Source organism: Mirounga angustirostris, unplaced genomic scaffold (genome assembly GCF_029215605.1).
Source record: "Mirounga angustirostris isolate CCGP_5_RB_7025 unplaced genomic scaffold, mMirAng1.0.hap1 SCAF_16, whole genome shotgun sequence".
In the NCBI taxonomy this organism is placed as follows: domain Eukaryota; kingdom Metazoa; phylum Chordata; class Mammalia; order Carnivora; family Phocidae; genus Mirounga; species Mirounga angustirostris.
The window spans coordinates 16,991,752-17,019,736 of record NW_026991724.1 but is presented as its reverse complement, the minus strand read 5'-3'; the positions used below and the strand labels follow the sequence as shown (position 1 = coordinate 17,019,736).

At 42.9% G+C, this 27,985-nt stretch overlaps 2 protein-coding genes and 1 non-coding gene across 6 annotated transcripts in view; all 3 read left to right on the top strand.

Annotated features, from left to right (window-relative positions):
- UTP4 (UTP4 small subunit processome component) overlaps nucleotides 1-18,302 on the top strand; it is a 34,961-nt gene extending 16,659 nt beyond the window's left edge. For 2 of the 3 annotated variants that reach the window (XM_064580802.1, XM_064580803.1), the window contains exons 7-17: nucleotides 2,463-2,634; nucleotides 2,734-2,825; nucleotides 4,232-4,328; nucleotides 5,062-5,153; nucleotides 6,802-6,924; nucleotides 7,323-7,479; nucleotides 10,446-10,552; nucleotides 11,494-11,589; nucleotides 13,908-14,093; nucleotides 15,874-15,984; nucleotides 18,101-18,302. In XM_064580802.1, the coding sequence (XP_064436872.1) occupies nucleotides 2,463-2,634; nucleotides 2,734-2,825; nucleotides 4,232-4,328; nucleotides 5,062-5,153; nucleotides 6,802-6,924; nucleotides 7,323-7,479; nucleotides 10,446-10,552; nucleotides 11,494-11,589; nucleotides 13,908-14,093; nucleotides 15,874-15,984; nucleotides 18,101-18,217 (1,350 nt within the window). In that variant the 3' untranslated portion in view covers nucleotides 18,218-18,302. The remainder of the gene's footprint in view (nucleotides 1-2,462; nucleotides 2,635-2,733; nucleotides 2,826-4,231; nucleotides 4,329-5,061; nucleotides 5,154-6,801; nucleotides 6,925-7,322; nucleotides 7,480-10,445; nucleotides 10,553-11,493; nucleotides 11,590-13,907; nucleotides 14,094-15,873; nucleotides 15,985-18,100) is intronic. The other variant, XM_064580804.1, reaches the window with a different exon arrangement.
- Nucleotides 13,183-13,244, top strand: LOC123856305 (U7 small nuclear RNA). Its single transcript, XR_006793704.1, has one exon. It is a non-coding gene; the product is annotated as a U7 small nuclear RNA (small nuclear RNA).
- An 8,260-nt stretch (nucleotides 18,303-26,562) lies between the features above and the next one.
- The window catches only part of SNTB2 (syntrophin beta 2), a 110,743-nt gene continuing 109,320 nt past the window's right edge, over nucleotides 26,563-27,985 (top strand). For both annotated transcript variants that reach the window (XR_010408143.1, XM_045890836.3), the window contains exon 1: nucleotides 26,563-27,167. Coding sequence is in view for 1 of the 2 variants with exons in the window: in XM_045890836.3 (XP_045746792.1) it covers nucleotides 26,588-27,167 (580 nt within the window). In the remaining variant the exon portion in view is untranslated. The remainder of the gene's footprint in view (nucleotides 27,168-27,985) is intronic.

The window sequence follows — 27,985 nt, the reverse complement described above, 5'->3', positions numbered from 1 at the left end:
CACAGTTTCTCCTGATAGGGCAAATGATACTTAACCTTGCAAATTACTCCTACATAGTTTTTAGCACAGTAAATGTGTAGTTGTGGCAGTTACATGTTCATACATGTTTAGACATCTCTTTTTTTTTTAAAGATTTTATTTATTTATTTGACACAGAGAGAGTGAGAGAGAGAGAGAGAGCATAAGCAGGGGGAGTAGCAGGCAGGCAGAGGGAGAGGCAGGCTCTGTGCTGAGCAAGGAGCCTGATTTGGGACTCGATCCCAGGACCCCGGGATCATGACCTGAGCTGAAGGCAGACGCTTAATGACTGAGCCACCCAGGCGCCCAAGACATCTGTTTTGTCTTAACTGGCTGACCTAATCTTCATACCGTTGATTGTTTAACTGCTGATCCAGTTCCTGGCTTTTCTCACTACCTTATCAAGCATCCATCCTGTCTTTTTTTCTTTTTCCCCTGTTCAAAGTTATATGTATTTTTATTTTTATTTATTTATTTATTTATTTTTAAAAGATTTTTATTTATTTTTTAACAGACAGAGAAACAGCAAGAGAGGGAACACAAGCAGGGAGAGTGGGAGAGGGAGAAGCAGGCTTCCCGCCGAGCAGGGAGCCCGATGTGGGACTCGATCCCAGGACCCTGGGATCATGACCTGAGCTGAAGGCAGATGCTTAACGACTGAGTCACCCAGGCGCCCTCAAAGTTATATGTATTTTTAAAAGCCAGAGTGAAAATGAGGATGGTTTTGAGAATATAAAGGAATTTTAAAAAAAATTGTAGACATGCCAAGACTATTTACTTATTTATAAAAGATTTATTTATTTATTTGAGAGAGAGTGCGAGCTGCGGGTGGGGTTAGAGGGAGACGGAGAGCGAATCCTCAAGCAGACTTCCTGCTGAGTGCAGAGCCCAACATGGGGCTCAATCCCAGGATCCTGAGATCATGACCTGAGCTGAAATCGAGTCAGACACTCAACCGACTGAGCCACCCAGGTGCCCCAGATATACCAAGACCTTTTAAAACTAAGAGAAGTTACGGTGCTCAACATACCGGTAAGAGAGAGCCTTAAACTGAGGACCAGGGAACCTGGGTCTTTGTGTGATACTGACCAGGCTGCTTACCTCCACCCGCCTTCTTTTCATCCTAAAAAGAAGCCAGTGAGTTTCAGGGTTTTCTAAACTTCATTCTTTTGACTACAGTTGTGCAATATTTTCCTCCCACATTCGCAGTTTACTGGGGTTTGTTTGTTTTTGTTTTTGGAGCCCAACGAGGGGCTTGAACTCATGACCCTGAGATCAAGACCTGAGCTGAGATCAGGAGTTGGAGGCTTAACTGACTGAGCCACCTAGGCACACCCAGACTTTACTTTAAAAAACAAACAACCAAAAAATACTTGTTTTATTGTGGTAAAATGCGCATAACATAAAATTTGCCTTTTTAACCTTTTTTTGTTTAAAGATTTATTTTATTTTTGAGAGAGGGAGAGCATATGTGTATGCACATGCACGCAGGGGGAGGGGCAGAGAAATAGGGAGAAGGAGGAAGCGGACTCCGAGCTGAGCGTAGAGCCCTCACGGGCCTTGATCCTACCACCGTGAGATCATGACCTGAGCCAGAATCAAGAGTCGGATGCTTAATCATCTGAGCCATCCAGGCACCCCCATTTTAACCATTTTTAAGTACATTTCAGTGGCATTAAGTACATTCACAGTGTTGTGCAACCATCACCTCTATCCATTTTCAGAACTTTCTCATCACACAGAAACTCTACTGGTTAAACAATAACACGTTATTTCTCCCAGCCCCTTGTAACCTTTATTCTACTCTGTCCATATGAATTTACTGTTCTAGGTACCCCATGTAAGTGGAATCATATAATATTTGTCCTTGGTGTCTAGGTGATTTTACTTACCATAAAATTTTCAAAATTCATCCACATTATACCATTATCAGAATTTTATCCCTTTTTAAGGCTGAGTAATATTTCATTACACACACACACACACACAGTGCATTGTGCATATTCATTATCTGTTGATGTACATTTGGGTTTCCATCTTTTGGCTTTTGTGAATAATGCCATGAACATTGGTGTACTCATATATGAGTCCCTGTGTCCAAATCTTTTGAGAATATATTTTTATTACTATTAATTGAAATTTACTCCTAGGTGATCGTTTTTGTTGCTTTTCTAATGGGGTCTACTTTGTATATTTGAAAGCACTATAACAGTTTGAGGTACATATTGTTAATTTTGTCGGTAGGGGGCACATTATTACCTGTGTGTGAGCTTGCTCCTCTGATGGAATTGTCAGCTTCTAGAGGAAAAAGACCCCATAACTTACCTTTCGGTTCTGGGCACAGGTTTTCCCCTAAGCTCTGTAGACAGAAAACCTCAGGGTATATTTTTCAAACTGGGCCCTGTTTTGCTTAAATGTACCTCCCTAATGATTTAATTTCTCAGCAAGAAGACAGTTTCGTGGTGGGCACAGCCGAGGGGACAGTATTCCATTTTCAGCTGGTCTCTGTGACTTCCAACAGCAGTGAGAAGCAGTGGGTGCGGACAAAGCCATTCCAGCATCATACACATGACGTTCGAGCCGTGGCCCACAGCCCGACAGCACTGATATCTGGAGGTAGGTTGCGCTCTGCTAGGTTACTTCTTTACCCAGTCCATGTAGGACTTGTTCTAATTCTGGTGCCATCTCTCCCCACCCCCACCCCTCTTGCCCTAGGCACTGACACCCATTTAGTTATCCGACCTCTCATGGAGAAGGTGGAGGTTAAGAATTATGATGCTGCTCTCAGAAAAATCACTTTTCCCCATGTAAGTATCACCTCCTAGCCCCCACTGTCCCTCTATCCTCTAAGACTGAGCACAGCTCACACTTGGCTGGGCAAATCTGTAGGACTTGTGTTGTTACCTACTTTCTGTTTTCAAAAACTTCTGTTTTTGAGGTAAGCCTCTCACAAATATATTTACAGGGACAAAGAGATTTATGGTAGCACTCCTAGTTCATTTTCTGGGGAAATCATCCCTTTTCCAGATAGTTGTGTTTTATGGGGAGTTTATTTGTTAAGACTGGATTCTTTTATTCTCGGTGGGGGCAGGAAAATCCAGGCTTCCAGTGTTCTTCCAAGGTAAAAGGACATCTTTCCAAGCTAGAAACTCTTCTCCTCACTACCTGCTTTTACATTCCATTCAACCAGTAAACCTTACTGAGTCAGCCTCCTCATTGTCTTGTCACTCTAATCATTTCTCTTTGTCTCCACTGCCATTATCCTAGTTTGAATCAGTGTCTTTTCTCATCTGGATTTGCTTGTTAAATTGATCTCCTTTTATTTACATTTGTGTTATTCCAGCCTATTCTCCATTGATCCACTCAAAAAACAAATGCTTAAAAGCTTTTGGTGATCCCTGTTGTCTTCAGGGTAAAGACCTAATTCCTCAGCATGGCCTATGAAGCCTGTCCTTGGTCTGGCCCTGATCCTTCAGCATCTTCTCTCACTTCTGTCAAACCCTTGCTGCACCCCATCCCTACCCCCTCCCAGTTCAGTGTGCGGAAAGACTGTATTCCCTCTAATGCTCTCTTATTAACTTGGAGCTATTCTACATGCCATCACTCTGCTTGGAACACCCTGCCCTACCTTTTTTGCCTGACAAGTTTTTACTAATGAGCCTCATCAGGACTCCTGTCTTATCCCCACAAGACTAGATTAGATATCTTTTCTACGTTTTCTCATTACCTACTGTGCTTAGCCCTGTTAAAATTCTTAGCACACTGGGCGCCTGGGTGGCTCAGTTGGTTAAGCGACTGCCTTCGGCTCAGGTCATGATCCTGGAGTCCCGGGATCGAGTCCCGCATCGGGCTCCCTGCTCGGCAGGGAGTCTGCTTCTCCCTCTGACCCTCCTCCCTCTCATTCTCTCTGTCTCAAATAAATAAATAAAATCTTAAAAAAAAAAAAAAAAATTCTTAGCACACTTAGTGCAGTTGCCTGTTGAATTCTTGGTCAACCCTTTTAGACTACAAGCTTGAGGCCAGTAGCTATGTTTTTATTTACCATTATGTTCTTAGATCCTAGGATAGAGCTGGTATATGGTAGTACTTAGGAAATTTTAACAAAGTAAAATGGATTTCGACGGTAAAAAATGTGCTAGGATGTTGCTACTGTATTGTACTGAGGCGATAGAATACCTTGGCTTATTTATCACTTTTCAATTCTTGGATACAGCGACGTCTCATTTCCTGTTCAAAAAAGAGGCAGCTTCTCCTTTTCCAGTTTGCTCATCACTTGGAACTTTGGCGACTGGGATCTACAGTTGCAACAGGTACAATGGGAGAAAGTCTTTTCCAGTAAGAAAACTGGAGAGAGAAGCAAAAAATTAGAATTGCAGGTGAAATTCTGATTGTGGAAAAATGGGAGGAGATTTTCCTGTGCCTTCAGAGCAAAGGAGTTCTTCAGAGTGTTAGAATCGTTATCAGAATACCGGATCATATGTTAAAAGTTGATGGTCCTGTAAGGCACACTGCAAAGGTATAGTGGAGGTAAGCGTTGTAGATATAGTTTACCCTGCCTTGACTGGGATCAGAACAGGCTGCTGAAAATGACAAGATTTAATGTTGGGTAGTGGCAGCCCGTTATGGAAGAGAAGGTCATATGGATCTTACTGGGATGACAGCCTAGTGGCCTTTTGTACGACCTGTTCATGAAGTGTTTGGGCTCTGTTGTTTTATGGTAAATGAGAGGTTTTTACTTTAGGCTCCAAAATGAGCAAATGAAGTTGAAGTCGAGGTCACACAAACCCCACTTGTACCCGTACCTGCATGCTTGACTGTAGGTTGTAGCTTCAGAGAATTAATGATATACCATGGGCCATATCCAAGGCATCCAAATAGAAGCTAAGAAAGTGCTCACTGCCTTCTGCCTCATATAAACCCAAAAAACTGTGGGTTTACTAAGTCATACATTTTTCTAATTTCCCAGGGGTAGAGATTTCCATTCTACTCAGGAATGACTTCTCAGTAAAAAGAAAAATGTACAAATAATCTTTCTTTGAGTAGGAAAACCTTGGAAATTTCTTGTTCCAGGAAAGAATGGGGATACCCTTCCACTTTCTAAAGATGCAGATCATTTGCTGCACCTCAAAACAAAGGTAAGGAAGTTTAACTGTGTGTTCAGGCTCTGAAATCCAGAACATTTTTCTTATTCTGAATTTTGAGGGTTGCTTGGTTGATATCATAAATTCTGTAAAATCTTAAATGATTTAAATTAAGTACCGTGTCAACAGGACTAGGTTTCCTGTGACTATAAGTTAGGCATTCAGAATATATTGGATGAATGAATACAGGAAATTGTGTTTCTTTCTTTTGGTATTATTATGTAAATAACTTGCATATTTTTATAAAATTAAAATGGTACAGGCAGCTCAGTCGATTGATTTCGGCTCCAGTCATAATGTCAGGGTTGTGAGATAAGGGCTCCACGTCAGGCTCCGCGGTGAGTGTGGAGCCTACTTAGGATTCTCTTTGTCACTTCCCTCCCCCTGCCACCTCCTGCACACACTCTCTCAAAAAAATAAATAAAAAATACTAATAATAAAAAATAAAATGGTATAAAAGTATGCAATGAAAAAAAAAGCCTCCCCCAAATCCTGGTCCCACTCTTCATAGATAATCACTGCCAATAGTTTCTTGTATAGCTGTCCAGAAAAAATTTCCACCCATGTGTGCGTGTGTATATCCTTTCTTTCTACAATGATGAAAATATATAATATGCAAACTGCTTTGTAACTTCCTTTTAAATGTCTTTGTAAATTTTTTTAAAGATTTTATTTATTTATTTGAGAGAGAGAGCAAGCACGAGGGAGAGGAAGAAACAGACTCCTGGCTGAGCAGAGAGCCAGACGGGGGCTCGATCCCAGGATCCTGGGATCACGACCTGAGCTGAAGGGAAACGCTTAACCAACTGAGCCACCCAGGCACCCTATTTTATTTTATTTTTTAATTTTTTAGTTTTTTTAGTAATCTCTATACCCAACGTGAAGCTTAACCTCACAGTTCTGAGGTCAAGAGTCACATACTCTTCTGACTGTACCAGCCAGGTGCCCCTAAATGTCTTTATTTTAATTACACAAATATTTGTGAATACAGTTTTACTGGAAAGAATTCAAACAGTATTTATAGTTTATATTCTTGACTACCTCTTTAATTCTAGTCTGCTCACCTGGAACAATTATTGTTAATTGATTGACTTTATCTCCTTCTAAATCTTTTTCTGTGTGACAGAGAGTGTGTGGGTGTGTATACATATGTACATATACTTAGATATTTTGTGAGTTTTTTGAATTATATAAATGTTACATTAAACTTTTCCTTTGTTTTGCAAACTTTTTTTATTTACTATTTCTTGGAGATCTTTAAGGCAGGTATCGTAGACAAACAAAATGCAGAAAATCAGTTTTCCAAGTCACCTGGCCTCCAAAGCTTTACTGCATTAAAGGCTTTTCTTCTCAGGTTTCTAAACTTAGGGTTTAGTATGAAGCTATCTTTAAAATACACGAAGGGCTGAGATATGTTCACAGTATTCATAGACCTCTGTTCTTGGTTTTGGAAATCAAGCCATACCATTTAGGTGCTGTACATCTGAAGTAATCATAGTGACACCCAGCATATGAGTGTCAGGATTATGTGTAGGTACCTGTGGTTATGTCCAGAGTGGCAGTAGCTTGAGGATTCGTGTCACAGTGAACCTTATCATACGAAGTTTTTCTGGTTATTCATCCTGATTCCTAACATTCCCAGGGTCCTGAGAACATTATTTGCAGCTGTATCTCCCCTTGTGGAAGTTGGATAGCCTATTCTACAACTTCTCGGTTTTTTCTTTATCGGTTGAATTATGAACATGACAACATAAGCCTCCAAAGGGTAAGTGATAACCCAATGTCTGGTTGAACAATAAGAAATTTCATAAGTATGTGATTTTTGTGTGAAGTGGAATGTACTGGATATGAGTCTTTGCTCAATGAAAAGCTATTTGGAGGCAGCTGTTACAAAACACTCTTTTATTTCCATTTTGAAGTGATTATATTTTTGGAGGAGTAGGGAAATGCCAGAGAGTGGCAGTAAAGTTTAGGCTTTTGCAGAGATGAAACGGGGGATGGATAGGTTACGATAGACACGTCAGTGTTCTAGGCGCTTGTTCAGTTGGCTCCCTTAGATACGGGAAGCATTAATGTCATTTAAGCCTGGCTGTGATTATTTTTGATGGGTTCTAGGTCTCACTTCTCTCTCTTACTGGTTTTCTTCTACTGGCTCACCCCAAGGTTTCCAAAATGCCAGCGTTCCTTCGCTCTGCTCTTCAGATTTTGTTTTCTGAAGATTCAACAAAACTCTTCGTGGCATCAAATCAAGGGTCTCTACATGCCATTCGGCTATTGGAAGGAAGCTTCAAGCACCTGCATACTTTCCAGCCTCAGTCAGGTGGGAACTTGGTAACTGGCCAAGAAGGAGAGTTGTCAGTCTCTGATGTATCTTTTTTTTTCTTTACTTTTAAACCTCATTCGTTGTTGGGGTTCCCTAATGCTCTTCTCTACCTTGCAAATACTCACATGTTTGCGATTTAAAGTAGGAGGAGATATCTGGCAAGTGAAAACGCTTGATGAGATCTGAAATGTTCCTTACACCTACTCTTTTCTCACTGGGTTTTTGATTCCTTATTTGGGGCCAGAAGTTTCATCACCCTTCTTAGAGTTTTGTTAGCAGAGCAAGAAGAAAGTTAAAATCATCTGTAATCCTGACACCCAGAAATAACTACCATTAATATTTTTGTGTATTTCTGATATGTGTTTATAAATAGGTATTTTTTGGACATGTTAATTTTTTCATTGGTTGTTATTTTATTTTTTTGAAGATTTTATTTATTTATTTGCACAAGCAGGGGGAGAGAGAAGCAGGCTTCCTGCTGAGCAGGGAGCCCAATGCAGGACTCGATCCCAGGCCCCTGGCATCATGACCTGAGCCAAAGGCAGACACTTAACCGACTGAGCCACCCAGGCACCCCTTATTTTATTTTATTTATTTATTTATTTTTAAATATTTTATTTATTTGAGAGAGAGAGAGAGAATGAGCAGGGGGAGGGGCAGAGGGAGAAGCAGATTCCCTGCTGAGCAGGGAGCCAGACATGGGGCTTGATCCCAGGACCCTGGAATCATGACCTGAGCTGAAGGCAGATGCTTAACCGACTGAGCCACCCAGGTGCCCTGTATTTTATTTTTTTTAATAAAGATTTATTTTATTATTTCTTTGAGAGAGAAGAGAGAGCACAAGCAGGAGGGGCAGAGGGAGAGGAAGAGAGAATCTCAAGCCGACTGCGCTGATCGTAGAACCCAACGTGGGGTCAGTCTCATTACCCTGAGATCATGACCTGAGCCAAAACCAAAAGTTGGAGGGTTAACCGACTGCACCCCCCAACAAGTGCTCCTGGTGGTTGGTCTTGGGGTTTTTTTGTTGTGGTGTTTTGTTTTGTTTTTGAGAGAATACAAGCATGGAGAGGGACAAAGTGACTCCCTGCTGAATAAGGAGCCCGACTGGGCTGGATCCCAGGACTCTGAGATCTTGACCTGAGCCTAAGTCAGATGCTTAATCAAATAGCCACCCAGGCACGCCCTCCCTTCCCCCGCCCCGGGTGTAAAATTAAAGATGAACTTATAGATGCAGTTGCATTACTTGTCATATAAAGTTCATGACTGAATTTCTAATGTTCTTTGAGAGCATGAGTATGCTGCATGACTCAGTAACTGTGTACAGCTGAGTTCATGATTGAGAACTTGGTACCCAGTACTTCTCATGGGCTTTTTTGCTTCTCCCTTGCCCTGGATTATAGCAACTTCACTGTCATTTAGACCCCATCAGCCTAGAAAATCAACTCTTAAACTCTCACTGTTCCTAAGCTGTTCCAGAAGCATATAAGAAAAGAAACCAACAGGTTAAGAGTTAGATAAAATAAGTGACAATGTATATTGAGTACCTGTATATGTTTTTATTAAAAAATGTAGACTCTGGGGGCTCCTGGGTGGCTCAGTCGTTAAGCATCTGCCTTTGGCTCAGGTCATGATCACAGGGTCCTGGGATCGAGCCCCACATCGGGCTTCCTGCTCAGTGGGAAGCCTGCTTCTCCATCTCTCACTCCCCTTGCTTGTGTTCCTTCTCTCGCTGTGTCTCTCTCTGTCAAATAAATAAATAAAATCTTTAAAAAAAGAAAATATGTAGACTCTGTATTTTGTATTTAGCACCCCTTAAAATTAGGCTCTGCATTACAGATAGCACTTTATTTGTTCTTCCTCTCTCATCTCTTGTCCTCTTATAGTCAGGCTGGTTTCTTCATAGCCCCCAAACTTGTGTATTCCAGTCCTTTTCACTTAGCTCACGTTGTTCTCTCTCCTTTTCTACCCACATCACCCATCCTTAAGCACCTGGCATATGTCTTGTTATAAAGCCTTTTCATCGTTTGGGGGTATTGTGTGCAGCACATGTTTTGGCATGAAACCTTGCAGTTTGATTTTTAACCCACATGAGTCTTCATTTTGCCAGATTGGTTTAAAATCCCTTGATGACAAAGATGGCCCACATGTACAACAGGTACCCAATAAATTAAGGAGATGCCGCAAGCCTGTTGAACTAGCTGTTTGTCCTTAACTTTGATTAAAAATCATTTGGTAGGGGCACCTGAGTGGTGCAGTTAGTTGAGTGTGTGACTCTTGGCTTCAGCTCAAGATCATGATCTTAGGGTTGTGGGATTGAGCCCCACGTCAGGCTCCATGGTCAGCGCACACTCTACTTAAGACTTCCTCTCCCTCCACCCCCCCCGACCCTGTGCACTTGCTTGCACTGTCTCTCTCAAATAAATAAATTAAAAAAAAAAAAAAAAGGAGTTTGAAACAACTAAAATACTTCAGGTAGCTGCTACCTTGATTCTCCATTCCTGTAGTAGGCAGTGTCTCACTCAGGCTTGAGCAAGTGATGCCTTCAGGTTTATCTCTGGCTCCTCTTTACATGAAGGATGGCTAATGAAATGAAAATAGTAGACTGATGTCTAGAACTTATTTGCAGAACTATCAAATTATCCAGTCGTGATTTAAAAGTCTTACTGTGGGACACCTGGGTGGCTCAGTCAGTTAAGCGTCTGCCTTCGGCTCAGGTCATGATTCCAGGGGCTCCTGGGATCGAGTCCCGCATCGGGCTCCTTGCTCAGTGGAGAGCCTGCTTCTCCCTTTGCCTGCTGCTCCCCCTGCTTATACTCTGTCTCTCTCTCTCTGTCAAATAAATAAATAAAATCTTGAAAAAGTAATAATAAAGTAAAAGTCTTACTAGCTTTTGCCATCATCTCAGGCCAAGGCTGGATGTGGACGCTGAATTCAGAGACTTAACTGTTACTCTGTCTGCACAGGGACGGTGGAGTCCATGTGTCTTTTGGCAGTCAGTCCAGATGGGAATTGGCTAGCTGCATCAGGGACCAGTGCTGGAGTCCATGTGTACAACATAAAACATCTGAAGGTGAGCATGGGGTTTAAGTAGTAGGAAACAGCAGGAAGTTAACAGTTAACAAGACTCAAGGCAGATTGGTATGACCCGGCAAATTATTACGCTCTCTTTTTTTTCTAAACTTTAAGAATTTTTCCGGTTTTGTTTGGAGCCCCAAAACTGTAATCTGCAACATTAAAATCAGTGGGAACAGTGAAATTTGAAATTAAGGATTTATGGGTGATGAATTCACATCCAGGTTATTTCTATATTATGGGGAAGAAAATTCTGATTTACCCAGATGAATAGTGGCAGTTAGTAACAATTTCCTTTAATAGCTTGCCTTGTAATCTCAAGGTATGTTTAAATTAAACAGAAGTTTGACAGAGGAATAGGAAAAGTACTTTTCACTAATTAGTATTGATCTTGTCATTCACACATTGAATTACTAATGATCCTTTACAAGTTTTCATCTTCATTATAAAAACTTGCAATAAGCATCAAGCGTTTATAGAACAGTACCAAACTGCAACATTTAATGAGTTTGCTTATTAACTGTATAACTTAATCTTTATGACATTATGGCAGAAGCATGTACTGCTCTTTGAGCCTTGCCTGGCATTTAAGAGTGTCCCTGTGTAGTAGTGCACATGTCTTGGAACTGCATTAGTTTCTTTTAAATCTAGTGTAGAGCTATATAGATTGCTTGATGAATGACATATTTGTGAGCAATTCATACAGATGTAGAGATAGTAACAAAAGCTTTACTCTGAAGTTTTCTGCAAATGCTGTCAGTTTTGTAAGCAGTTAAACGTGTTTTTGTTTTTAATTAAGGTTTATTGTTTGGGGGTACTACCTGATGTTTTTAGGAACTTCCATAGAACTCCTGTTTAAAAACAACAGACCTAGACCATCCAGTCTTTCCTGAGAGAAGTTATATAGAGTTGTCTTTTGTGTCTGTTATTTATTCCCAGCTTCACTGCACCGTACCTTCCTATAATTTCCCTGTGACTGCTCTGGCCATTGCCCCCAATACCAACAACCTTGTCATTGCTCATTCTGACCAGCAGGTAAGAGATTCCAGTGCTTTCTAATTCCTTTCTGTTGGATAGTAACTAAGAAGCTAAGATAATGACAATTATGGAGGAGCTTTTGTTTGAAAATACTGGATGATATGCAGGTGGTTTTCTCCTGTGTGAAGTAAAGTTTCCATGTATAGCCTGGGTATATTATAGGCCAGTAATATCCTTTGGCTTGTTGGGCACAATGGAATGATGAAGTTCTGAGATTACAGAGTAAAGAGGTACAGGAAGGAGGAAGAATTTTGAAGTATTCATTTTACTGATTGTTTTTAGACTACTAGAGATGACATGGACCAGGTGTTAGACTGGATATGGGATGGAATAAGATCTTGAGGTTGGAAGTGACTAAAAGATCGTGTAATTTGGGGCATCAGTCATTAAGTGTCTGCCTTCGGCTCAGGTCATGATCCCAGGGTCCTGGGATCAAGCCCCGCATCGGGCTCCCTGCTCCACGGGAAGCCTGCTTCTCCCTCTCCCACTCCCCTTGCTTGTGTTCCCTCTCTCGCTGTGTCTCTGTCAAATAAATAAATAAAATCTTTAAAAAAAGATCATGTAATTTGCCTTCACTTTTACAGATAAGGAAATTAGGTCCTAGTGAAATCTGTTACCTGTAATGGAGGTCACAGTTACCAAAATGAGTACTTAGTGCTTTTTCCGTACCAGGTTGTAAGAAGATCTTTAAAATATCTGAGTTACAGATATTGTGAAATGGGACACATTGTGTGAAATGACCAATACTTATATATCCTTATCTGTAAAATGGGCATAATACCTTCCTCACTGAGCTGTTGGAAAGATTGTGATCTGAGAAGCACATTTAAGTAGATGGCTGGGCAAATGATGCTTGCTACTTTGATAAGCAGTTTTTATACTAATGTATGCACACACATAAATGTTCTATCCAGAAAATGAAATCTCTGATTTTGGTTTCATGGGTTTGTGTCCTTGACCCAAAACTGAAAGATTAGTGAAGCCATATCCTTGTCTTTGTCACACATAATGTCCACCTGATGTCCTTTTCTGGCATTTGGTCCCTTAGGTATTCAGTCATTACACCTGGTGGGAAATTTTTTGTACCCGTTAGATTAGCAAAGATCTGTAGAGTTGATAATAGGAAATGCTCTGAGGATATAGGGAAACACCACTTGGTACACTGAATAAATTAGTATGACCCCTTTAGAGGACACTTTGAGATACATTTAAAAAAAATTAAATCCACATAATCTTTGAATCAGAAGCTCCAATTTTAAGAGTTCTCCTTGGGTGCCTAGGTGGCACAGTCGGTTAAATGTCCAGTCTCGGGGTCGTGGGATTGAGCCCTGTGTCGGACTCTGTGCTCACTGTGGAGTCTGCTTGGGGTTCTCTCTCCCACTGCACCTCCTGCTTGTGTGTGCACACATGTGTTTTCTCTCTCTCTCTCTCTCTCTTCCCCCTCTCTAAAATAAATAAAAAAATCTTTAAGAAGAAAAAGAAGAGTTCTTCCTGTAGATGTATGAGTGGTGCAGAAAGACAGAGATAATAATCATTGCAGGTTTGTAGCAGTAAAAGATTGGAAATAAGTGTCTGTTAAACAGACTAGATAAGTGTTACAGCTCTTTTAGAATTTGTCTAGCAGGTTTTTTGGTTCTCACCGGAAGACCCCCTAAAAAAAAACCAACAAGACTAGATAAGTAAATCATGGTACATCCAAAAAGTGAATGGATTATTATATGTTCTTTAAGGGGGCAAGAGTGATATATAGCTACAGTTACTGATACATGGGTCAGTCTCCGTGACATAATGCTAAATAAAAAATGCAGCATGCAGAATAGCATGTATTGTATGCATAAAAGATCTGAAAAGATGTAAGTAAGAAATAGACTGCTCTTGTCTTGGGGAAGAGAGATGTCAAGATGACAGGGTGACCTTTCACTATAAATCTTTCTGTGTTAACTTAATTGTTTATGTTCTATAATTTACCTTAAAATTTTTTTACTTAAAAATAGCAGGGGCACCTGGGTGGCTCAGTCGTTAAGCGTCTGCCTTCGGCTCGGGTCGTGGTCCCAGGGTCCTGGGATCGAGCCCCACATCGGGCTTCTGGCTCAGCGGGAAGCCTGCTTCTCCCTCTCCCACTCCCCCTGCTTGTGTTCCCTCTCTCCCTGTGTCTCTGTCAAATAAATAAAATCTTTAAAAAAAAAGTAGAAAGCATAAGGCTGACTATGATACAGTCAGGGTTTGTATAGATATTTTTTGGTAAGGAATAAGAGATACATTCCAGTTTTTCTGGGTACCAGCCTGCATTTCTTGTGTACCATATCCTTTTTCAGGTATTTGAGTACAGTATCCCGGACAAGCAGTATACAGAGTGGAGCCGGACCATCCAGAAGCAGGGCTTTCATTATCTTTGGCTGCAGAGGGATACTCCCATCACACACATCAGTTTTCATCCCAAGAGACCAATGCACATCCTTCTCCATGATGCATACATGTTCTGCATCATCGACAAGTCATTGGTAAGTTCCTCACCACTACCATTTTGTGCTCACACTGACTTTTCTGTACTTAGGGATTTTCAAGTTCTAAAGCAATAAGTACAAAGAGAAAGGAGGATCAGAATAAAATTTCCTGACCTGTTATTTGGAGGAGAGGAATTTTTGTTTTGCAAATTTCCTCATTTTCATTCCTAGGCCCCTGAGGCTCCCAGGGTAGGGGCAGGCCTTTGTATCCTGGTTTTTGCTGATTTGAGGATTTCTCTGCTTTGCCTGTGAACATAAAAACTTAAATAGGGGGCGCCTGGGTGGCTCAGTTGGTTAAGCGACTGCCTTCGGCTCAGGTCATGATCCTGGAGTCCCTGGATCGAGTCCCGCATCGGGCTCCCTGCTCGGCAGGGAGTCTGCTTCTCCCTCTGACCCTCCCCCCTCTCATGTGCTCTCTCTCTCTCTCATTCTCTCTGTCAAATAAATAAATAAAATCTTTAAAAAAAAAAAAAAAAAAAAAAAACTTAAATAGGAAAGTGATTAGGTCAGTATTCAGAAGGTAACCCTCATGGAGAATACCATTGATTTGGCTGAATCACTTTCACCTTTGCACCTTGGGGTGACTGAATAACATGGTTTTATTATTAAAGGAGACACAGGCTGAGGTTTTAATCACTTTTCCCCCTTGCCTGAAAATGCTGAAACAGTATCTGTAAGCTTGAAGAGTTGGTCTTAATGTCTTGAAAAAAGTCCAGCCTGGGGTGCCTGGGTGGCTCAGTCTGCTTTCGGCTCAGCGGGGAGTTTACTTCTGCCCCTCCCTTCAAATAAATAAAATCTTAAAAAAAAAGAAAAAAAAATTCCATTCTTCATGGCTGTGATTTAGGTGGGATGTGAGCATCTTTTTCAGTTCTAGATTCTAGCCTCTACCAGCTGCTGTTTTGATTCACCGCAATTTCCCTGTCTTCTCTGGGCAGGTAGTTGTTTCCTAGGAGCAGTATTAGCTGTGGCCATGCCTGTAATGCACTTTGGGCTTAGATTACAACCAACCCGCAGGGCTTTGGTCTATCTGTGAGGGTGGGGGTGGAAGGAACTGAGGGGAAAGCAGCAGATGGGTCTCAAGGAGGTGGGCATGATGTGTCATTGGAACTCATCTCGCAGGCCCTGTGTCCTCTGGGCGTGGGAAACAGAGCTGGCTGACAAGCGCCTTCTGCAGGATGAGTGATACAGGAAGGGCCCCTCCCACTCACTTGCCTCTTTGTAACTCAGCCCAGGGCTGTCCATATTTTTTTGTCATGCATTGGTGATAAGTCCATCACTTCCTCATGCTGGGCAGAGCTATTTCCCAAGGAAGTCAGAGATGAAATATCACTTGCTTGGCCAGAGGCCATTTTTCGAGGTGTCAGTGAGATCAGTGGGGGTGGTTTGTGTTTCGGTTTTGGCCTGGGGAGAACTTTAGTCACTTGGCCTGTCTGTGATCTGGTTGGGGGAATAGTCTAGAAAGCAGAGCCGCATGGGCTAAGTTCCTGCACATGCCAGTTTGTTCCTGTCTCACAAAGTATTACTGACAAGACTGGCCAGAAGCCCCAGCTGGGCCCTTTGATCTTGCTGGACTAGAGTACCACGCTTTTTGCTTCATACTCCTGTCCTCTACAGTATAGCTGGAAAAGTGGCTACGGCTTTCTTCCTGAAGTAAGGAAAGTCATGTCTAATATGATGGTTGAAAGGGTGGTGTTTGCCTGAAAAATCACTATAGTCCTTTGTTCTGGAAAAGTCCAATAAAAATAACGATTTAAACAGTATGTCTTTGTCTTTTTAGCCTCTTCCAAATGACAAAACCTTACTCTACAATCCACTTCCTCCCACGAACGAATCAGATGTTATCAGGAGGCGTACCGCCCATGCCTTTAAAATTTCTAAGATATATAAGGTAAAACATCTTACATTATATTCTAGATGGTTCCTTGGGATATTATCAAAATATAACAAGCTCCATAATAGGCAGACAAGAGCACCTTCATTTTATATTCAGAAAACCTGGTTTGGGTAGACAGGTCCCTTTCTGAGGATGTCTGTTCCTATGTTTGCATTTCATTATTCTTGCTTAAGTATATTAGAGGCATGTACATCATACTTACCCAAAATGAAATACATAGGTAGTGAGAAATTATGTTGGAGCTTGGGTGGTATCTTTGTGTCGAAGCTGGCCTTTAAATGTGACTTCTAATTGGAGAATGTTCCACAAGATAAATTTCAAGCAAGTGGAAGTCACTGAATTTATTGTGACTTCCCTTTCTGGGCTAAGCTTTTCACTGTATATGAAATAAATATTCATTAAGCTTATGATACTACAAGCTATTTGTGCCAACTTGGAAGTTCCATATTCATGCTTTTCAGATTAGAGTTCCTTGGGTGTCCTGGAATATTTTCTCAGGGGTCTGTAAGAATTTTATTTTTTTTTAAAGAGGGACATCTGTAAATTATTTAAGTATGATTAGTTTCTTATTGCATTTGTAGCTTGCTGTTTTCCAAGAATTCAGGCTCCAAAGCCATTGGTTAACACTGATTCCTAAGAAATTAGAGAACAAATGTTCTGTATAGAAAAACATGAAAAATCTTGTTGAAATCTTTTATTACTGAATTCAGTTAAAAGTTGCCAACCTTTGGGTGCCTGAATGGCTCAGTCGGAAGAGCATGTGACTCTTGATCTCAGGATTGTGAGTTTGAGCCCCACATTGAGTATAAGGATTTAAAAAAAAAAAAAAAACTTTAAAAAGATAAGTTTTGGGGCGCCTGGGTAAAGCGTCTGCCTTTGGCTCGGGTCATGATCCCGGAGTCCTGGGATCGAGCCCCACATCGGGCTCCCTGCTCCTCGGGAAGCCTGTGTCTCCCTCTCCCACTTCCCCTGCTTGTGTTCCCTCTCTCGCTGTGTCTCTCTCTGTCAAATAAATAAATAAAAATCTTTAAATTAATTAATTAAAAAAGGAAGATAAGTTTCTAACCTTGGGGCACCTGGCTGGCTTAGTCACTAGAGCATATATACGACCCCTGATTTCAAGGTCATGTGTTTGAGCCCCATGTTGGGTGTAGAGATTTTTTTTTTTAAAGATTTTATTTATTTATTTGTGACAGAGAGAATGAGAGACAGCATGAGAGGGAGGAGGGTCAGAGGGAGAAGCAGACTCCCTGCCGAGCAGGGAGCCCGATGCGGGACTCGATCCTGGGACTCCAGGATCATGACCTGAGCCGAAGGCAGTCGCTTAACCAACTGAGCCACCCAGGCGCCCTAGAGATTTTTTTTTTTTAAGTAAGCTCCACACCCAGCATGGAGCCTGAACTCACAACCCTGAGATAAAGAGTCAGATGCTCAACCGACTCAGCCTCCCAGGCGCCCCAAGATTACTTTAGATAGATAGATAGAGGAGGAATAATAAATAATAAATTTAAAAAAAAAAAAAACCCTCCCAATCTGACCAACCATTTTGAGTCCTAGGGAAGGAAGATTGTCAGAAATTTGATGCCTTCGGGCGCCTGGGTGGCTCAGTTGGTTAAGCTACTGCCTTCGGCTCAGGTCATGATCCTGGAGTCCCGGGATCGAGTCCCGCATCGGGCTCCCTGCTCAGCGGGGAGCCTGCTTCTCCCTCTGACCTTCCCCCCTCTCATGTGCTCTCTCATTCTCTCTCTCTCAAATAAATAAATAAAATCTTTAAAAAAAAGAAAAAGAAATTTGATGCCTTCAGGGGCGCCTGGGTGGCTCAGTCGTTAAGCATCTGCCTTCGGCTCGGGTCATGATCCCAGGGTGCTGCGATTGAGCCCCAGATTGGGCTCTCTGCTCAGCGGGAAGCCTGCTTCTCCCTCTCCCACTCCCCCTGCTTGTGTCCCCTCTCTCTCTCTCTGTCAAGATAAATAAATAAAAATTCTAAAAAAAAAAAAAGAAATTTGATCCCTTCAGCCTTGAACTAAGCTGACTGTTTAGCTCTAGTCCGTCTGTTCAGGACTGGCCCTGGAGCCTAATTCCTGGTAGAGTCATTATCATCTCTCTACAGCCTCTGCTCTTCATGGATCTTTTGGATGAAAGAACACTGGTTGCAGTAGAACGGCCCCTGGATGACATCATTGCTCAGCTTCCACCACCCATCAAAAAGAAGAAATTTGGGACCTAAAATAGGGCACTGTCTGTGTCCTTCCTTGAACTGTCTGCCCTGTTTGTTTTCACAAATCATGATAATAAAACAAAGTTATTCTTTAGGACTAGTCATTATGAATGTTATCTTCCAAAATAATGGACAGTAACTTCCCTTCATTGACTGCAGTGAATGGAAACTCCAAGGTATTTGTAGTTGGGATAATGTTCCAAGCAGGTACAAATTCATCCAACTTTGTCAGGGTCCTGTTGTTTAGACCACAGTCTCAGGGGGGATAAAAGATGGTACTTCTCTTCCCTCACACATGCCTGAGGCTTCAGAGGACTGATGACCTTCACTGTCTGCCAGCCTCCTGCCTGCAGCCAGTGCAGAGGCTTGGGGACCTGCCCACCACTGCCCTAGAGGGCAGGCGAACTGTGCTTGTTCACTCAAGATAGCCTCACTACCAGTAGTGATCATAAGCCTTGTTTCAAGGAAGAATTTTAACTGCAGTGCTCCGTCTCAAAAACTGATGCCTTTGGCCTCTGGCACTCAGCTCTTTAAGGGAAAAAAATCTGGCTGTGGGTTATCAGTCTCATTAACCATCTTTCACCTGATAAATAAATACATATAGTGATATATATAACATGTTATATTTTATGTTTTTTATATATATATATGCCAGTTTCAAAGATTAAACACTGGGCAAGGATTTTGTTAACAGTAGGAATGGAGGATAGAGCCAGAAAGCCTGCCATCTATTTTACGTTTTCTTTTACTTGCTTTGACGTTGTTATTCCCATGGGTGTTATCAGCTGACTAGTTTTAATGTGATCTTTTAAATTAGAAGGTGAAGAACTCTAGTTAACCTGAACCAAGCAGATCGATTTCTTTCCCATCTCAGTGAATGTATTGTGTTGCATGCCTGTGGAAACCCAGTATGTGTGGTTTTGTTTGTTTTTGGGATGCGGAGAAGGATATGAGTTCTGATGACATCATGAGTAAAATGCTGGCAAAAAAACATTTTTTGCTAAGATGAACCCATCCTCCAGTCTGGAAAGGGCAAATAAAAAGTGAGAATTTAAGGTAGATACGTGGGAAGAGAATTAACAGAGAGGTAATAAGAGAGAACTTTATAACATAAAGGACAGCCTGTTTCAGGTTTGCTAGGAGGGAACAGGTAAAACAAGGTTTATAGTGGATGCTACTTCTTTGCTTTGCCTGTTAACCTTTCTTTTACGGTAATATGAGTTGTTTATTTTTTAACAAGAGAAAATCACATCTAATAGCATATATATAGGGAATCCACATAGGCATGGACATTCCTATAATAGGAGTACTTTAAACAACTGCAGCTTTTTGGGCCCTCTGTGTAAAATAATTTTCCTTTCTTCTTACTTGAATAAATTTCCTTAGTGAGGCATATTTTCCCGGTCTGCATTAGTGTGGACTATTACAACTTTTCAGTAGATTGTAAGATCCTTCCCTTCCTAAGAAATGTTTTAGGGCTTCTTTTGCATGGTTGAAACCAAAGTTCAAGTTACTGATCTTCATTGCATATGACCAGAGGGAGGCTAGGATGCCTTAAATATTAACTCACTTTTCACTGTCTGAAGAGCTACAAAATCAGAGTCTTTATTAACTGGATTCTAGTTTAAGACTTGATTTACTTAAACATATCTGAAACCTTGTGAATTATGGTGTAATTCTGACCGAAAAGGCTCACAGATCATGAGTGAAGAAGTAAAAGTTTTGAAAGTAGAAAGCATTCCTTTGCAGCATTTCCAGCCAGTGATTTGGATTTCCATAAATGGTATGGGAAGTCAGATCTTTGAGCCTTGAAATTCTTCCTAAGTAGAGGAACTTTGAATACAAATGAAGCAGAAACTGATTGGGGCAAGTTAGAGAAATTGGGGGAAGGGAAGGCAAAGCAGTATTAAATGAGAGGAACACTTCAGTGCATGTGTTCCAGGGTGATTTTACTTTTAGGGATCTGTGTAACCTAGAAGCAGCATGTTTGTGGTCCGGGTATTTTGCAGACTATGGCTCCTACCTGGATTCTACAGAAATATTTTGATCTGAGACTGCCTAGGAAAGGTCTTTTTTGCTAACCTGACTCAAATGCTTTAAAAATTCACTTTTCTCATATAGTAGTTGGTAATCTGATCTCTGAATGGATAATGTACCATGTACCCTGGAGATGACAGTAATTTAGAGAGAAACTAAAATCTTGGAATACTGGAAGCAAGAGACCTAGCTTGGTACTTTTTAAGCATGAAAACTTTATTTATTTAAATGGGACATTATTCTGAACCATAATATATGATACAGATAAAAGTGGAGCTGTTCTGACTGTTGCTGGGGTTAGGGGTAGAGGAAACAGATTTGTGAAAGAAACCATGTGCCTCTGGCCTCATTTTTATGCTCATGGAAATGGAGACCAAGAGGGGATGTTATTTTTCCCATGGTCACACAACAGTTCATGAGAGGCCAAGCGGCATTCTTACATTTGTTTCCCCTACTGTCTCTTGGTTGTAGGACCCAGTTGTAAATGTGAATAGCAGGCATGATACACCACGGATTTTCCATCTCAGGCTGCAAAGAAGGTGCTTAAGCATTTCTCGCTCTGGATGAGCACTTGATTTAGCTATAAGACTGTGTTTTGTGGGTAGTCTTGTGTGTAAATTGTACAGTGTTGTAATGAACAGCCTAGTACATCATGGGGTAATGCTCCTGTGGGGGTGTTTTCTCCGGGGAGTAGAATTGCTAGTTCATCTTTCACTTTTCATTGCCCTTTGGATTGGCTGTGTTTCTATCCACGGTGTTTGAAAGTACTCATTTTCTTACACTCTGCTAGTGTAGAGGTAGACTTTAGTTGTAGCCCATCTAATGAAAAAATCTCTCATTTTGTCTGTATTAAAGATATTGCTCAATTTTTTTTATGTGTTTTGGCTGTTGAGCTAACTGTAAATTGCATATTCATAACCTCTTTTCCTTTTTTTCCTAATGTGTTGATTTTTTTCATAGTCCAAGGTATTTTCAGATATAGATCAGCTCTGTCCAATAAACTGTCTGTGGTGGTGGAAATGTTCTGTATCTGTGCTGTACAGTAAGATAGTTACTAGCCACATGTGACTGCAGAGCACTTAAAATGCAGCTCTTGCAACAAAGGAAATGGAACTTTAAATTTTATTTTATTTTAATTTAAATAGCTGCATGTGGCTAGTGACTTTCGCATGTGGACAGCAAAGATATGCATATTAAGTCTTAGCTTTATGTCAGTCCTGTCTTTAGGAAGTTACAGGACTTAATACTCAACGTACATTTATTAGTGCCTACTATCTGCTGAGCACCAACAACAGGTGAAAGGTGATCTCAGCTCTCAAGAACTTCACAGCCTCGTTGGGAAAAGGAACAAGTAAATCAATGAGGCTACATTAGGGATGAGCACAGATAAGGGGCACCTCACCAGCAGAGTTAGCAGTTGGAATTGGGTGGTAATGATCAAGGGGAAAGGGGGAAGAAAAGCATTCCTAAATCGTTCTCAGTACAAAAGCCAGAAGCAAGAGAGAGCATAACCTATCCCGCTAGTTCCACAACCCTATCTCCAGATACACTCAGATTCTGAGATACTATGGGTTAGATTTCAACCTATACATTTTGAGGGGACACAATTCAGCCCATTAAGGACTCCATGGAAGGGCTCTTGGGGCTTTGTGAGCCCCCAAACTGAATACTTTGCATAAGTGAGCATTTGTCTGAGACGTGCCCACAGCATGCAACGGATTCTCAAAGGGGTCTGATCCCTCCAATGGCCTGTAATTGCATTAACCGACTCAGGAGGAAGTTGAAGCTATGGGACGAAAGGCCTAAAAACACTGTGTGCATCAATAAATATGATTTGGGGTTTAATGCCCTGTGAAAGAAGAGAGGTGAAGCTGACTGCCAGACTCCCAAGTCTTATGGTGAAGCACTGAAAATTCTGTTGGAACTGGTAATGAAGGAAAAGGGATTTTTATTTGGGGACTTTATCTGAATTTCATGGCAAAGTGTGTGATTTCCATGACTGTCAATAAAAAACACTGGTGATTTTCCATAACTAAGTGGATTCAATGAAACTAACCTTCTGCTTAGTATGTCCTTGCTAATATTTTCCTAAAAAGAAAGTCACAGAGCTACAAAACTGTCACCAGCTGCTTCTCATTAGGAATGTGGTTAGCAGATGTGGGTTTTCTAGTCCTAATGCATGAAATAGTTAATCCATTTTTGTGGGTTGCAGATAGTGATTTATCTTGGTGGGGTGAATTTTCAAATGTGCTTGCATCAGCTAAAGGATATATTCACCTTTCCCTCTTTCACTTCATGTTTGTGCTAGAAAGAAAAATACGTTTTAGGATCTTTCTCCTGGAAGGCAATGGAGTACTGCCCTTTGAAAGGGACAATTGATCTCACTGTCTTCTAACTGGGAAAGAGTCACGCATGGATAAATTTTCAAAGTTGGATGTTGGATTGGTTATCTTACAAGCTTCATTCTTCCTTTGGTCTCTTCTTTAGTAGTAATTGAGCAGCTCTTGTGTTTGTTCCTCTGGCATCAGGCCCTCTTTGTGGTGGTGACCTTCAGGCTTGCTAAGGGCTGCAATTTTGCCTGGGGCCCTCCTTCCTTATGAAATTACACAACACTCAAACCTTGGAACAAACCCCAGATCCACTAATTCTTTCCTTTGACGGACTCTTGGCAATACCTACTCCCTTTCAGCCGAAATGTAGCTTTATACAAGATCTGTTTGTCACCGAAATTAATTTGGCCATTTGCCTTTTAAGCCTGGAATCAAATGGTATTACGTCAGACTCATTCCTAGATAAAGTATAGACTCTTAAGCTTGAGACTTTCTACCAAAGGTAGAAAATACCTGCTGCAGGTGAACAGGTAATAATAGCAGGTACTTTTTATGGAACTCTTTCAGGGTGGCAGGTACAGTGCTGCTAAACACTTCCCATAGGACATCCCAGTTAACCCTCACAGCCATCCTTAGAGGTAGAAGGCATCTGAACTTTTCCGAATAAGAAATTGAGGCTCATGACCTCAGCCCCTTTCCTCTTGTCATATAGTATAGTAAATAGCCAAACTACAATTTGAGTCCTGTTCTTAATTACCATGCTATATTATATACCTACTATGAGGGAGAAGGGGAGGGGGAAGACCATTGGGTTTTGAGAGAGCATAGAATCAGAGCCTAAGTCATAGAATTCTAGGAAATTATGGAACTGAGAGCTAATCCAACCCCCTCATTTTAAAGGAGTAATAAAAAAATAGGGGCACCTGGGTGGCTCAGTCATTTGGGCGTCCTACTGGTTTTAGCTCAGGTCAGGATCTCAGGGTTGGTGAGATAGAGCCCTGCATTGGGCTCTGAGCTCAGCGGGAAGTCTGCTAGAGATTCTCTCTCCCCCTCTCCCTCTGCCCCTCCCCCATATGTGCTCGCTCTCTCAAATTAATAAATCAATCTTTAAAAAAAATAAAGTAATAAAAAATAAAGTAGCAATGATCCCTGCCTTGTTCTGAGAAACAGTAAGATAACAGCTTGAGCAGAGAATACATATTGGTAGGTGAGAGGAATGAAAGGTTATTAGGAATTACCTCAGCCATTTCCTTTTTTAGAGGTAGATAAAATAACATGCCTGTTCAGAGAATTATCTAAGCTTGTCTCTCTGTCCCTAAGAAACTGTGGAAACAGATGTGTACTCTTTTTATTTCAGATTTCATTATCCACAGTAAGTAGATTTCCACTGACTACTTGAGATTTCCTGGATTGTAATTTTCACTCTGCAAGGAACCAGTAACCTTCAGAGGGATTATTTGAAATGACTACAGCACAGAAGGCACTGAATTTCAATCAATCACATGTTTAATGAGTTCTTCTCGGCAAGGCAATATTTTTGGAATAGTGGGGGACAAAAAGAAGTCAATGGGTGGTCCCTGCCCGCCTGTGTTTTATAACCTACTTGGGCAAAACAGGCAGGCATAGAATAAAATTGTTCAAAGGAAAAATCCCAGCAAATTGGGTAGACAGGGAAGCCTGGGATGAGATCTTGCTATGTAAGAAAGTGGTTGAGAGGGGCAGGAGGTGTTTGGAAGGATGGCCTCAGTGGGGAACGTGCAAGGCATCACACTGACTGAATGTGGCTGATCTGAACGTAGTGATGAGAGAGAACGGTGAAAATTAGAGTCTGATGGAGGACCTTGTAAAAACAGCTCAATAAATTGGGGATTTTTCACTAATATTTAAAAATAATCTTTTAAGTAAAAACTCCCAAGTAACCCAAATAGCAACCTCCATTACCTTCTCTCCTCCTAGAGTTAAATACCTAGAATTATGTCACATAACTTGCTATCTTATGTAAGTGCCCTTGCTATTTAGTTGGAAGATCTACGACTTCCTCCAACTCTGTTGATCAAAAAGTTCTTGATACTTCTGGAAAGAATTTCCAGCACTTCCCTTTTGCTAATAAAGATGTCGTCAAGTGCCCTACCTCTGGATGATTATGGACATAAAAGTGTTCAAAATAGTGCTTATACTCGAAGGAATCAGCTGCCAAGTTCTCTCTAATAAGGAGAAATTTCACATAACTCAGGCCTCTGGGGGCTCACGCCTCAGCTGGAGCACAGCCAGGAACATCTGTGACTGCAGATGCACTTGGTTGGGCACATCGGGACCTGCTGGAACAGGGAGCTGGCTTCATTGCAATTGATTTAGGAGAGGATTGGAGGGTTGAGCTTCTGCTGACATTTGCAGCTTGGAAAATCCTGCTCCCCTAATTGCAAAGAGGATTCTGCGGTAATGATTTTTTTGGTAAGAACTTTTCTCATTTTGAATTCTTTCTTCATTTGGGCTCTGGATACTTTCCAGTCTCCATTTTTATTGTTTTAACTCCTGGTATAGGAGGCTCTTTGAATGTTCCTGCCCACACACGAATGTGCATTCATAGAGAAGTGCATGGACATGGCTCACGAGCTTCAACATGTACTTCATGAGCAAGCAGGTATCCAGACCCTTTTACAGGAATTGGTGCACATTCATTCCCTCTGCTTGCAGCCCCACGTCGCACAAGTGAAAACATGGGGATTTCGCTTTTACTGCTGAAGAAAAGTTAGAGGGCACCTTGACCTCATGTTTTTGCTGAGATCTCTGTCAGCAGTGTGATTTCTGGACCCTCATTTTTGAGGTTTGAGGTATGTAGTAAAGCCCTGGACCAGGAGGCTGGGAGACCCGAGTTTTTTCTCCTTCCTCACTGTGGACTTTGGGCCAGAGTCTTTGGCATTCTGGGCCTCAGTTTCCTCAGTTCTCCCAGCCCATGAAGCTGGAAGTGGGTGGATTGCAACACTCATGCCTTTGGATAAAAGCCACTGCAGAGTCTGCAGTGTGCATACAATTTCTGGGGATACCCATCAACATTTGCCCCAACAACTGGCCATGACCTCCAGGATAAAAAAGTTAGATCTACGAATCCAAGTCCGAACTCTTCCATGTTAGATGATAAGAGGCTTTTCACACTCCTTTCCTGCCACCTCCACTGACCCTATGCTGTGTTCACATTGGAATTCTGACATCTTCCTAAGTAACCATCATTCTGTAAATATCTATGAGGCCTACCTATTGTAGCTGCAGAGCTGAAGAAGCAATGGTCCCCTCACTCCAGGCAAGTGAACAGGTGATTACAAAGCAGAGTAACAAATACCTGCATTCATGTCTCTGGACCTTTGCTTATGCAATTCTCTCTGCTCACCTACTCACCTTCCATTGTCACCTCTGTGAAGCTGACCCCAGGCCCAACCGAAGGTTTCTTTTACTCTGCTCTGAGGGCGTATTCTACATGTCACTTAACCGCATAGTATCGCCTCAGGTTGTTTGGTTCTCGGTTCTCCTCCGCCACTAGACCGCCAGCTCTTAATTGTGGTACGTTTTATTCAGCTCATCTCCAGGCATCGAAAGGAGCACAGGGCTGAGCACTTAGTAAATACATAATGAACCAATCAATGCAGGAGTGAACGTGCAACCAAGTCTTGCAGGCTTGCAAAGTGCTTCTTGAGGCTGATTTTGTTTTCCGTACCGGGGCTGCTCGAACTGCGCGGTAGAGGTCAGGAGTTTCGGGGGTGGCCATCGGAGACCAACCGAAGGAGAACGTGAGACGGAGCCCTCACGGCGCCCGCGCTGCCCAAACCCAGCGAGCATCAAGGGACTGGCCTGAAGACGCGCAACGACTTAACCTCCCGGAAGCTGCTTCGCCCGCCACTCCCCGCCCCTCCGGACGACGGGCGTGGCCTCTCATGAATAATGAAAGACTGCGGGGGGGTAGGGGCAGGACCCGCCCCCTCGGGCGGGAAGGGGGAAGCGCCGAGGCTGCCTGACTGGAATGAGGGTAGCTGCGGCGACTGCGGCGGCGGGAGCGGGGCCGGCCATGGCGGTGTGGACGCGGGCCACCAAAGCGGGGCTGGTGGAGCTGCTCCTGAGGGAGCGCTGGGTCCGTGTGGTGGCCGAGCTCAGCGGGGAGAGCCTAAGCCTCACGGGCGACGCTGCGGCGGCTGAGCCCGAGCCGGCTCTGGGGCCGGCAGCGGCTGCCTTCAACGGCCTCCCGAACGGCGGCGGCGCCGGCGACTCGCTCCCGGGGAGCCCCAGCCGCGGCCTGGGTCCCCCGAGCCCGCCCGCGCCGCCGCGGGGCCCGGCGGGCGAGGCGGGCGCGTCGCCGCCCGTGCGCCGGGTGCGGGTAGTGAAGCAGGAGGCGGGCGGCCTGGGCATCAGCATCAAGGGCGGCCGCGAGAACCGGATGCCGATCCTCATCTCCAAGATCTTCCCGGGGCTGGCGGCCGACCAGAGCCGGGCGTTGCGGCTGGGCGACGCCATCCTGTCGGTGAACGGCACCGACCTGCGCCAGGCCACCCACGACCAGGCCGTGCAGGCGCTGAAGCGCGCGGGCAAGGAGGTGCTGCTGGAGGGTGAGCGGGGCCGGCGGGCGGCGGGGCGGCGGGGCGGCGGGGCGGCAGGCGGCGCTGGGCTGGCGGGCGCTCACTTTGTTTTTACCATCCTGGTCCCCTTTGCGGAGAGAGTCCGTTCCCTCCCCCTCCGCGCCCTCGGCTTCCCCGCGCCGGTGGCCCGGCTGTCCCTTGGACCCTGCCCACTGGGGCTTTGGGTGTGGAAAAAACTGATGCTTCTTGCAGGGAAAGTTGGCTTTCAGTCCCTAGGGAAGACTCGGTTGAGATTTAGTAAAAAGCTGCAGCGCTTGAAGCCCCGCCTCTTCAAGATAAGCTGACACTAAGAACTAGAGGGATACTGACGGGCTCGAGTCCTGGAGGTCTCGCTTTGCCTCCTGCGAAATGCCGGCTTGGCGCCCTCTTCACTCACATCTGGCTCCCCCGGGCGAGAGAGGGTCTGTTTAAAAAACAAACAAACAAAAAAACCACCCACACCGATGCCAGTGGTATGTTTGGGCAAACCACCGAAACTACTGGTTAATTTATGGGAATTTAACCCACCATTGACTCTCGACAATAACCAGAAGAGATCATAGCACTTCATCGAAGCCAGAAAGCTGAGACAGCAAGTCTGTGTGGCTAATGAGCCTTGTTTAACAGAGGAGGCTCACGTGTTTGAACATTTACTGCCAACTAGAGTTTTGCCCCTTTTGCAAGAGACTGGTGCCAGCTTCCTAGCATTCAGAGGCGTGCTCCTTCAAGGCTTTGAATGAAGCCTGAAATGTTAAATCTCAAGATATGGTTGAATAGCCACTATTATTATTTGCTTTAAGTACCTACGT